Source organism: Puntigrus tetrazona, chromosome 16 (genome assembly GCF_018831695.1).
Source record: "Puntigrus tetrazona isolate hp1 chromosome 16, ASM1883169v1, whole genome shotgun sequence".
NCBI lineage: Eukaryota > Metazoa > Chordata > Actinopteri > Cypriniformes > Cyprinidae > Puntigrus > Puntigrus tetrazona.
Window position 1 is genome coordinate 27,352,945 of NC_056714.1, and position 12,500 is coordinate 27,365,444.

The 12,500-nt window shown below is 34.2% G+C and overlaps 1 protein-coding gene across 7 annotated transcripts in view; it reads left to right on the forward strand.

Annotated features, from left to right (window-relative positions):
• zgc:158766 (uncharacterized protein LOC100009641 homolog) overlaps positions 1 to 12,500 on the forward strand; it is a 48,907-nt gene that overhangs the window by 25,771 nt on the left and 10,636 nt on the right. For 5 of the 7 annotated variants that reach the window (XM_043260077.1, XM_043260079.1, XM_043260076.1 and 2 more), the window contains exons 10-21: positions 294 to 436; positions 1,350 to 1,488; positions 2,152 to 2,274; positions 2,805 to 2,960; positions 4,283 to 4,544; positions 5,752 to 6,199; positions 7,636 to 7,885; positions 8,944 to 9,033; positions 9,117 to 9,341; positions 10,266 to 10,436; positions 10,506 to 10,683; positions 11,946 to 12,059. In XM_043260077.1, coding sequence (XP_043116012.1) covers positions 294 to 436; positions 1,350 to 1,488; positions 2,152 to 2,274; positions 2,805 to 2,960; positions 4,283 to 4,544; positions 5,752 to 6,199; positions 7,636 to 7,885; positions 8,944 to 9,033; positions 9,117 to 9,341; positions 10,266 to 10,436; positions 10,506 to 10,683; positions 11,946 to 12,059 — 2,299 coding nt within the window. The remainder of the gene's footprint in view (positions 1 to 293; positions 437 to 1,349; positions 1,489 to 2,151; positions 2,275 to 2,804; positions 2,961 to 4,282; positions 4,545 to 5,751; positions 6,200 to 7,635; positions 7,886 to 8,943; positions 9,034 to 9,116; positions 9,342 to 10,265; positions 10,437 to 10,505; positions 10,684 to 11,945; positions 12,060 to 12,500) is intronic. The other 2 variants (XM_043260080.1, XM_043260083.1) reach the window with 2 other exon arrangements.

Genomic DNA, 12,500 nt, shown 5'->3' on the forward strand with positions numbered 1-12,500 from the left:
ATGTCATTTGTACTTCTTTAAAATAGGCTTTACTTTCCAATCAAATAAAATGACATCAGATGTGAGATTAAATGCAGTGTGCTTTTGCTATTGTAAAAATAAATGTTCAGTGATCTCTTCAAAAGATCTTGGAATTTTGGCGTCTTTTTTTCCCCCCCTCTGTGTAGCGTTGCTATGGCAACCGGTAAGCTCGTGGCTTTTTAAACGCAGCACGGCGCGAGCCGAGCCTGACTCGGACTGGTAGTTAGTGACGGGTAAAGGTAGGTTAGTTACTGAAGCTCGTGCTCCCGCAGGAGGTGTCCGACGTCATCCGCCGGCAGAAGAGTCTCATGAAGAGCGTCCTGGACGACGCCGAACTCAACCGCCTGCGGCTGGAGGGCGGCACTTTCCTCGCCCGCATCCGGAAAGAGGAGATGTGTGAGAACGAGAACTACAGGTACGGTACTGACTGACACTTGCAGTGAGTCTTTAAAAAGCCTGCATAGGTTATTAATCCATCAATAAACATCCTGTCTGTCACTGCAGGGGTTAATCATGTCCTCATTCATCCCTAATAACACACGGCATCAACTGTTCATTCCTGGTAAAAATATCCAGCCGGAGGCAAAACAGTACTTACTGTATACAACATTATGCCTCTAAAATTTATATATTTATTATATATTTCTAAATATTTTATTTTGTCAAAACACTCTATAAATTGCAGGTTTAATTCCGTCATTCATCCGCTTTAATTCAAACTAAATAATGCATAAATAGTTTATTTAAAATATCCAAACACCTAAATATCCAATATATCCAAAACGAGTCTCACGCAATTTTTCTTCTCAAGAAATGTATAGTTTTTACTAGCAAAATTATCTTAAATGTAATTCACTTTTATTTATTTTTGTTTTTTTTGAGTTTGAGTCACTTGATTTTTCTTATATATATATATATATATATATATATATATATAAATTAATATATATATTTTAAGGACAGTTGCATTATTTTAATCTGAAAATGCACAGAATTATTTTTATTTTTGAATTTTTTTTAACAATGCTTTAATTCAGCCGCTGCATAAAAGGTGTGTTTGTCTCGTTTTCAAGTAAAAATATCCCTTAAAACAATACGCACGTAAGCAAAACTATGCAAAATTTGATCATTTTTTTATTTTTGCATTTAATTATTGCATTTCATTTGGAAGGTTTTTACATTTTCAGTGGAAAAATGATGCAAAATGAAAAGGTGCATTGATTTCAATAGGAAGGACGCATTAAAAAGTGCATCTTTCGGCCGCATGCGTGAAATAAGAGCTTCATCCGAGTCGTGTCTGACCCGAGGCCTCGTGCGTGTGTTTGCAGGGACGCTGTGGACCAGGTCAGTGCTCTGTATAACCAGCTGGATGAAGAGGTTCATAAGCTGGTCATTCTGTCTAATAAATCCCTGCAGCAGCTGGAGAAGCTCCTGGAGCTGCGCGTCTTACAGCAGAGACACCAGGAGGTCAGATACGCCACCTTCTCCGCTCGCTTTCTTCCTCGGGGAGGGAAATAAGGCCCTCGGATCATGTTTGTCTCATGCAGATTACTTACAAATTGTTATCCATTGCCGACAAATATCGTAACCATTACATTACACTACTTCTTGATCACTTGTGACCGTTTTTCGCGCTGATTCGAGTAGGATAATGTTCTACCATGTTGATAAAAAAATGCATTGATGTGAAAATGCAAAAGAGGAAGAAAATTAGTTCTGCGAAGTGCTTTTAATATGAAGTGCATTAAACGTTAAGTTGATTCATGCAATTAATTAAAGACTCATAATGCTCAATTAAAACAAATAAAGTTAATATTTGCTCTGTGCACGACAGAGAACCACTAACACGCACATTTTTTGCATGCATGCATTATTTACTTCAAATAAAAATATATTTATTTTTGTGCATTTTAATGTGTTTGTGTGTGAGTGATCATTTAAATAGAAATGAATGCGCTCATCAGTTATGTGCATGCGTTATTAAAACGCTTCTTATGATTGAATGCTGTGTAGCTTCCTAATTTCAAAATGTAACCTAATCTAAGTACTAGTACTTTCTTCATGCAATCTGCCCAGCTCTGGTGGACGCTATCCTGTGTGCTGATAGGGGTTTATTGTGTCTGTCCTCAGGTCAAGAGGTGGTTCTATGTGGAGAGCGAGAAGCACTTGGCTCCTCTGGACTCCTACAGTCTCTCTCTGAGCTCTGTTCAGGACCTGAGACAGAGTCTGGCCCAGTTCATGGACGAGTCCAGCGTGAGTGCACTGACATTAAATGAGTTCAAGAACAGCCGCTTTGATTGACTGCGGCTCAACGGGATGCGGCAAAAGCAAAACATTTTTACATATTATATACAATATTATGTATAATATATAAACATAGTTTGTATTTCATTATTTATTTATTTTATGCTAGGGTTAATATCATTAACTATAACTAAAACCACAAAAAAATCATAATTTTGTATATTTAATTTTTATATATATATATATATATATATATATATATATATATATATATATATATATATATATATATATATTATTATTATTATTTATTTATTTTTATTTTTTTTTTTATATATATTTATTAAAAATTTTAAGTTAGATTTGCTAATTTAATTGATGATGAGTTGTTATGTAAATGTAATGTTTTTATATATATATATATATATATATATATATATATATATATATATATATAAACATTTTGGGAAAGTATAGACCAGCACTTTGGGTCACTTTGGGTCGGTGTTCATCTGAATGTGTTGATTTTGCTGGTGCAGGAACAGCAGAAGAAAGCAGCAGCGTTACTGAGGGAGTCTGAAGCTGGTCCTGCTCTTCTAGAGGTCAAAGAGCACATCAGCTCCGTCCTGCAGCGCAGCGAAACACGCAAACATGAGCTGGACATTCTGCTCAATCTCTACGAGTTCTACGAATCGGTAATGAGGGCTTTAACTGCGTTAGGACTAGTTAGATTCATCATAATTTGTTTTAATATAAATATATATATATACATATATATATATATATATATATATATATATATATATATATATATATGTGTGTGTGTATGTGTATATATATATATATATATATATATATATATATATATATATATATATATATATATATGAAATATAGGATACTGAATCAAAAGATAACACAAGCACACCAATTAATTAAATTTCTATTTATTTAATTTATTTATTTATTGTTTAATTGTTCTATTATTTATTTAAAGCTTAAAAACATTCATTATTTAAAATAAACATTGTGTAAAATAAAAAAAGTATATTTAATTTTAAATTAAAATGTAGCTGAAAATAAAATTAATTTTTGAAAAAAACTACAATGGTATATCAATGATACTAAAATAACTGTAATTTATATTTAAACTACAAACTAAAACTAAACAAACATTAATTATTATATAAATAATATAATGTAATAATATATATAAAATATTAATAATAATATAATATAAAAATATAGTATAAATAAATTTTTTTAAAGTTACAAAAGCAGAAAATATAAAATGTAACAGACAATTGTTTCAAATGACTTAACAAAAAGAAAGGAAAAATTTAAAAAAAATAAGTCCTATTTAGTCATTTTAACTGATGCTGTTTACTACTATTACTATCTATATGCAGATAACAGTGAAAAGAACTTAAACTGCTCCATCGTTTTTGATTGGACGCATAAAAATAACACATGACTTGAACTTTTATTAGCGTGTGCTCGCCATGTCAACAAAACTGTGCGCTTTTGTCAAATAAAGAAAATAAACGGGTGTGTTTTCAGCCGTCTCAGCCTCCTTAAATATCCCTCAGAAAACTATCATCAAAATAAAAGTCCCCCAAAAATACTTATAAAGGCCGACAGCGAAAATTGGCCCGGTGCAATAATTGAAAGTCAAGTCAGTCGCAATTCACAGCAATGCAATGTGTGTCGAAGCAGATTTACAGTATCATACTGGAAAATAGTGTGTATATAATTCACATACAATAGTTCCATAATTCAGTTTTCAGTTAAAGTCATCGTCCAGCCAATTATTATGAAAAAATAGCCAGCTTACGTAGTTCAATTCAAAAAAATAAATACATTTGAGGATGTGAGGCATGAATCAAATCGTTCACAGGAAGATCTTAACCGAAGCGAATCATGAACCCAGTGCTGATTCACACCCCTAGTTTTAAGAGATTCATCTGCATAGTCGAATCCTTCGTTAGTAAAAAGGTGACGGTGATGTGTCCCTCAGGCGAAGCAGTGGATGCTGCACTGTCAGGAGTACTTCTGTCGTCTGAGGCTGGACCGAGACGCTCCGGGTCTGACCCCCGGCGTGCTCCAGGTCCTGCAGGACTACCACGGCGAGGCCACCAAGTTCTCTCTGGAGAACTTCAGCTCTCTGAACCAGACTGTGCTGAAGCTGAAGAGCGAGAGAGAGCAGCAGCGCTGGAGCAGCGTCTGGCAGCAGTGCCAAGAAACCAGACGGCAGCTGGAGGAGACGCTGAGCGCTTACGGTAAACTCACTCAAAAAAAAAAAAAAAAAGCGAACAAACCCCGCTGCCTAAAAACGTTTAGTTGAGTTAACTTAATTTTTATAGTTACTTTAAGTGGCAACTCAAATATTTGAGTTGACTGAACAAAAATATTTTAGGCAGCGGGGAAACAAGTTATTTCAAGTTAAAAACATATTTATTTTTACAGTTTTGTTCTATATATATATATATATATATATATTTTATATTTCATAGCGCTTTTCAAGTAGGTTATTAATGCAGAAATGTACAGTAAAAATTATACAGACGTAGACCACTAACGCCAATGATTATGTTACGATTGAGAAAAATGTTGTTGTTTTATATGCTGTTATTGCTATTAATATTAAATATACCATTTTTTGTTTTATTAATATATATTGGTAATATATTTCTGCATTATTATAATATTATTATTATTATTAAATGGTCAATTTCCGTTTCATAGAATAGTAGTATTGTATCCGTTGATGACGGTGATGACGATGATCACTATTATTAAATCTCAATATTCTTATTTTACAGTACAGTATTATTGGATATTAGTCATATGTTTCTTAATTAGTTTTCTACAAGGAACTAAATCATAATAGTACAATAATCAAAACAAAAACAAGAATTCTAAAAACAAAAAGAAAACATACAATGAAAATGATTATGAACACAACATAATTAATATTAAATTTTTATTTTGCAGTACAGTATATGGCAGTGATATTATTTCTATTGTACAGTATGGTACTGTTATTACAGGTGTATTATAGCAATATTACTAACATTCATATCTAATATAAACATTAATATATACAAATATATTTAAATTAGTAATTAGTTATTAATTCATTTATTATTATTATTATTACAAAGTATAGTACAATTTATTATTATTACTTATTTAATATATTTATTATTATTATTTATTAAATACTAATTTATTGATATATATATATATATATATAAACATTTCTTCATTTATTTATTATTGTTATTAAAAATATAACAGTACAGTATTATTACTGTATTATTATTATTAACAGTAAACGACAGAAATAACAGTAATATTTCTAATTCCTGTCTATTCCATCTGTTGTGCATTTTTCTGTATTTTTCCTATTGTTTTATGAATCATTATTATGTTATATTCCCTCTATGTCTGTGTTTTTATAACTCTGACGTATTTAAGACTCAGTTTGTGTCACAGAGAGCGTGTCGAGTCCTGAGGAGACCCCGACCGGACCGGACCCGTCCGCGGCTCCCGCCCTGAGCTCCTCTTCCTCGCCGGCGCCGTGTTTCGAGGACGAAGACGAGAAGTCGGCTGCGTTCTCCAGAAGCGCGTTCCCGTTCGAGGACACGGACAGCGACTGCACCGTCGACTCGTCCGCCTCGTGTCACTCGGAGCCGCTGCATTCCCCGGCGGCCCGCCTCCGCAAGCAGCCGCTCAAGAAGATCATGAAGAAGACGCTGAGCTCGGAGCTGGTGGCGCGGGACAGAGCTCGCGGCGGCTACAGCGGCGTCTGCATCCGAGGACTGGAGGTGTCCAACAGCGGCCCGAGTCCGGCGCTGAGCCGAAGCCGGAGCATGTCGTCTCCATCTCCTCAGAACAGACCCGGCCACACAGACGCCAAGAGACACAGCGGGTGATATATACGGTCGTTTTCCCTGATTACGTTCCCTCTGTTTAAAGGGGTCATGGGATGCCGCTCAGCTGACGTTAGTGTTTGTTTACTTTTAAAAAAAACTAAACATAATCTTCTTTTTAGGTTAAAATAACGTTAAAATAACCTGTCCGTAACATTCCCTCATGGTTATTTGGTTTTTTTGGCAACCGAAAAATAACGTTCTTAGAACGTTGCCGGCTGGTTATTTAAAAAAAAATTCAATAACCTATACAGAACGTTTCAACAACCAAAAATAACGTTCCTGGAACATTGCAGGTTAGTTATTTTAAAATTAACCTGTATGTAACATTCCCTCATGGTTATTTGGTTTTTTGGCAACTGAAAAATAACGTTCTTAGAACGTTGCAGGCTGGTTATTTTAAAAATAAAATACTTAAAATAACATTTGTAATGTTTTTTTGCAACCAAAAAATAACGTTCTTAGAACGTTGCAAGCTGGTTATTTAAAAAAAATCTAATAACCTATACAGAATGTTTCATTTATTTTTAGGTAATTTTTTGCAACTAAAAATAACGTTCTTAGATCGTTGCAAGCTGGTTATTTAAAAAAATATACACCTAATAACCTATACAGAACGTTTCCTTGCAACCAAAAAATAACGTTCTTAGAACGTTGCAGGCTGGTTATTTAAAAAATGAAAAATAAACTATACAGAATGTTTTCTTACAACCGAAAAATAACGTTCCCGGAACATTGCAGGGTGGTTATTTTAAAAATAACCTGTACATAACATTCCGTAATGTTTTTTAGCAACCAAAAAATAACGTTTCTTAGAACATTGCAGGCTGATATTTAAAAAAAATTTTACCTATACAGAACGTTTCCTCAAGGTTATTTTTAGATCATTTTTACAACCGAAAAATTAAATTTCAGAGTGGTTATCTTTAAATAATCTATAAAGAATGTTCCCTCATGGTTTTTTTTGCAACCAAAAAATAACGTTCTTAGAAAAAAAAACTTAAAAATAACCTAAACAGAACGTTCCCTCGTATTTTTGAATAAAATGCTGTAATGCAATGTGTGTGTGGGGTTTAAGTTTCAAAAAACACGTTATTTTTTTACACACTGTACATTAGCGTTTCTCCTCTAAGCCCCGCCTCCTTTGTGCAAGGTGTGCTCTGATTGGCCAGTTTATATCCAGTGCGTTGTGATTGGCGAATACCTCAAGCGTGTGACTCTAACACAAAACACAATACAAACCCTCATCAATGAGGCCATTGTTGCGTCCAGCGGAGACATAATTACTGATTATAATATTCTCGCCGTGATATTACTGTTGATTTGTTTCGACGTAATAATTGAATGCGATTATAAAACCGCGAAAAATGCCCGAGAACCGAAGTTTTTAGCTTAAGTTGACTATAAATCCGCTTGGATTGACGCTGTGTTTCAGTAAAATCCAGCACATCATGGACGAGATGATCTCCACCGAGAGAGAGTACGTCAGGTCCCTCAGCTACATCATCCAGCACTACTTCCCTGAGATGGAGCGCCTGGATCTTCCTCAGGACCTCCGGGGGAAGCGCGGCATCATTTTCGGGAATCTGGAGAAGCTGTGCGACTTTCACAGACAGTACTTCCTGACGGATCTGGAGAGCTGCTCTCATTCGCCGCTGTCCATCAGCGGCTGCTTCCTCAAACACGTGAGTCCACGTCGGGACGAATCGAGGCTCTTCTGCTCAACAAAGCCGCGCTTATTTCATCCAAAATACTGTAAAAATGTGAAATATTATTACCATTTAAAAGGGCTATTTTCTGTCTGAATATCTCTTAAACTCTCATTTATTTCTGTGATGCAAATCTGAATTTCCGGTCTTCGGTTTTCGCATTTGAAACGTTTCTGATTATTATCAGTGTTGAAAACATGGACGCATTCTTTGAGTTGAAAGTTTGATTTATTTAAGGTAGAAATCTTTTATAAAATAACACTGTAAATATCTTATTTAATAATTTCATAAATACTTTTTTAAATAAATATATTGCTATTTATAGCATAAGTGGATTTATTCTGCTTGTTATTCTGTGAATGCATTTAATGAAAAGAGAAACATTTGAATAAATACCATTTAATGTCAATAAAAAGTCAATATTGAACAATTAAATGAAATAAAATATTTTAAAATAATTGATTCGAATCAAACTCTCATTATAATAATTATTTGAAATTTACATAATTATTTATTTTAAGAATTAAATATAATTTTTGTAATCATTCATTATTTTTTACATTAACTGAATAAAGTGATTAAAACTAATTATGTAAATATTATATAGTTTACAACCTATTAATTTACTTTTGAATACATTGAATTGTATTTTTATTTATTCGAATAAATACTCTTAAATAAATAATTAAATAATATTTAAAGTTGTTTATTTGAATAAAGAATCAAATAAAATAAATGATTAGAATTGTTCATTTAACATTAAATAAAATAAGTCATTAATAAGTCTGTCAATCAAGCAATAATTTTGTGTTTGTTTAAATATTTAAATAAAAAAACATAATAATAAAATAAAAAATAATAAAAATTATATATATATATATATATATATATATATATATATATATATATATATATATATATATATATATATATATATATATATATATATATATTATATTATGTAATTGTTTGGATAAAACCGTGTGCAATGGCAGGAATGGTCTTGATGTAAAAGGGTTTTTTTCTGTGGACAGGAGGAGCAGTTCGGGATGTACGCCCTGTACAGTAAAAACAAGCCTCGCTCAGACGCCCTGCTCACGAGCCACGCTAACAGTTTCTTCAAGGTAAGCCGTCCTCTCTCTGTCTCTGTCCTTCTCTCGAGCCGAAGCGCGCTCCTCGGCGTCTGAGCCGTCCCTGTGCCCCTCAGAACAAGCAGGTGGAGCTGGGCGACAAGATGGACCTGGCCTCGTACCTGCTGAAGCCCATCCAGAGGATGAGCAAGTACGCTCTGCTCCTGAAGGACCTGATCAAGGAGTGCGCTCAGTCTCAGGAGCAGGAGCTGGCCGACCTCCGAACCGCCGAGGAGATGGTCAAGTTCCAGCTGCGCCACGGGAATGACCTGCTGGCCATGGACGCCATCCACGGCTGCGACGTGAGCTCCGTTCTGATTTAACCCGTCCACCGAAACGGACATTTCTCTGTAAAGATGTGACTCCTGACTTCATCTGGTCATCACAAAAGAAAGTTGTGGTTAACCAACTGGACAGTCCTCATTTTATTCAAACAAATAACAGCATGTGTGTTTGAGCGGAATAAATTAAATAAAAAAGTGTTGCTTTAAAATATGTATTCGTTCACATTTTATATATATATATATATATATATATATATATATATATATATATAATGTGAATGAATACATGTTTTAAAGCAACACTTTTTATTTAATTTATTCGATCACATACTAATATATAATATAATATTATTATTATATCAAGTATAATATTAAATATGAAATATCAAGTAAATAAAATAAATAAATTATTTAATCAATTATACTGTGCATTCAAATGAAATGAATGTAAATAAAGTAAAATAAATAATTATTACATTAAGCAATTAACTGATTTATTTTAGAATATTATTTATTTTATTCGAATGATTGTGCATTTATTTGTCTGAATGAGTAACGCAAGTCAAATAATTATTTTGAAAATATTGCTATTTGTTGTAATTATGTTCATTTAAGAAATTTGATTCAACCAAATAGTTGTGCGTTTATGTAAATACTCTTAAGTAGTATTTCATTTTAGTATTGAATACTTTTTGTTTCAAAATATATCATTTTTAAAAATACGTATGTATGTTTTTTTTATTTAAATAATTAAAAAACGCAATAAAAAAAGACAAATATATTTGTTTTATTAAAATATTAAAATATTTTTTAGTCTAAATAAATGTTTAAAGGGACTAAAATAAATCTTTAAAATGAATTCTTAATTTAATGACGTCTCTTATTGTCACTGCAATGCAGTAATTTCACAGATATTGCTGAACGAGCTCGTGTTTTTCTCAGGTCAACCTGAAGGAGCAGGGTCAGCTTCGCTCTCAGGACGAGTTCATCGTTTGGTGCGGCCGCAAAAAATACCTGCGGCACGTTTTCCTCTTCGAGGACCTCATCCTCTTCAGCAAGACCAAGAAGATCGAAGGAGGGTACGACATCTACATCTACAAGCAGTCCTTCAAGGTACGGAAAGACGGGCCGGGCGTCAGGGTTTCTTGAGCTCGGTGACCGAAGAGTGTTTGCTCTCCTCAGACGGCCGAGATCGGGATGACGGAGAACGTGGGAGACAGCGGCCTGCGCTTCGAGATCTGGTTTCGCCGAAGAAAATCGCAAGACACCTTCATCCTGCAGGCCGCTTCCGGAGAGGTGAAGAACGCCTGGACCGCCGTCATCGGGAAGATCCTGTGGAGACAAGCCTTAAGAAACCGAGGTCAGGGGTCAAAGAGCACACGAAGGAGCTTCCCGTTGAGCTGTGGTTCGTTAGGATCGCGAAGAAATGGAAATATTGAGAAAATCGCCTTTAAAGTTGTTCAGATGACGTTCTCAGCGATGCATATTACTAATCAGACGCTGAGTTTTGATGTATATTGATGATAGGAGATTTCCTAAATATTTAATTAAATATATATATTAAATATACTTAATATCCAAATGATTTTTGGCATTAAAAATGCTTTCTTTATATAACATTTGCCTAAATTTATATACATTTTTTCTTCCAAAAATACAGTTAAAATGCATTTTTAAAATTTACGGTAATAAAAAGAGAAATCCAAAATCCCTATAAAATCCTAATATACGTTTCAGTCTATTTATGAGCAATAAATGCTCTTCCGTAACGTAATTATATATTATATATATTCTTTTTTTATGACTGTAGGTGAATAGGTTGAAACTTCAAAATAATAGGATAATAAAAATAATATTTATTATAATTAATTTATTGTAAATATTATGTAAACGTTTTATTTTTTTCTAATATGTTCTTTTCATCACTCCATAAATCAGCGTCTTCATTCAAAATAATAAAATGTAAAAAAGTAAAATTAATTCGTTTGAGTTTTAAAATCAGTTTGGCTCACAAGAGTCGTTTGTTTGTGAATCAGAAAGAATCGATTCACAGGTGTCATGAAAAGAATTTGTTCAAAAGAGTCATTTGTTTGTGAGTCAGAAAGAATCGATTCACAGGTGTCATGAAATAATTATTATTATTATTATATTATTATTATTGAACAGTAAAAACGTTATAACATAGATACAATTATACATAAAGACAAAAATAATAATTCTACTAACAACAGAATATACCTTCAGATTTGCCAGGGTCATGTGAAAGAATTCGTTCATAAGAGTCATTTGTTTGTGAATCAGAAAGAATCGATTCACGGGTGTCATATGAAAGAATTAGTTCATAAGAGTCATTTGTTCCAGCTCAGACAGATCACTGTCAGTCACTTCCTGTGCGCTCTCGCTGACAAATGCATTGTGGGCCTTTTTTGTCTCGTTGCTGTAATTAGGAGCTGAAAATAATTCACAGAAGAATAAATAAAGCTGAAAAGCATTGGGAATTAACTCTCTACTAATAAAGCCTGTTGTATTGTTCACTCTAACTTGTGCTGATTGCTTTATATTGTGTGTGTGTGTGTGTGTGTGTGTGTGTGTGTGTGTGTGTGTGTGTGTGTGTGTGCTCAGAGCTGCGGATGCAGGAGATGGTTTCCATGGGGATTGGAAACAAGCCGTTCATGGACATTAAACCCAGCGACTCCGCCATCAGCGACCGAGCCGTGGACTACATGAAAGGATCAGGTAAGACGTCTTCATCAGAGAGACATGCACGTTATCTTCATCTTCATCTTCATCTTTAGTGCTGCTTCTCTGGAGGTTTGTCAAACACATGATGTATAGTTACATACACACACACACACACACACACATACACACACACACACACACACACACACACACACACACACACACACACACACACACACACACACACACACACACACACACACACACACACATACACAGACACACACATACACACACACACAGACACATACACACACACTCACACACACACACAGACACACACACACACACACACACACAGACACACACACAGACACACACACACACACACACAGACACACACACACACACACACACACACACACACACACACACACACACACACACACACAGACACACACACACACAGACACAGACACACACACACACACACAC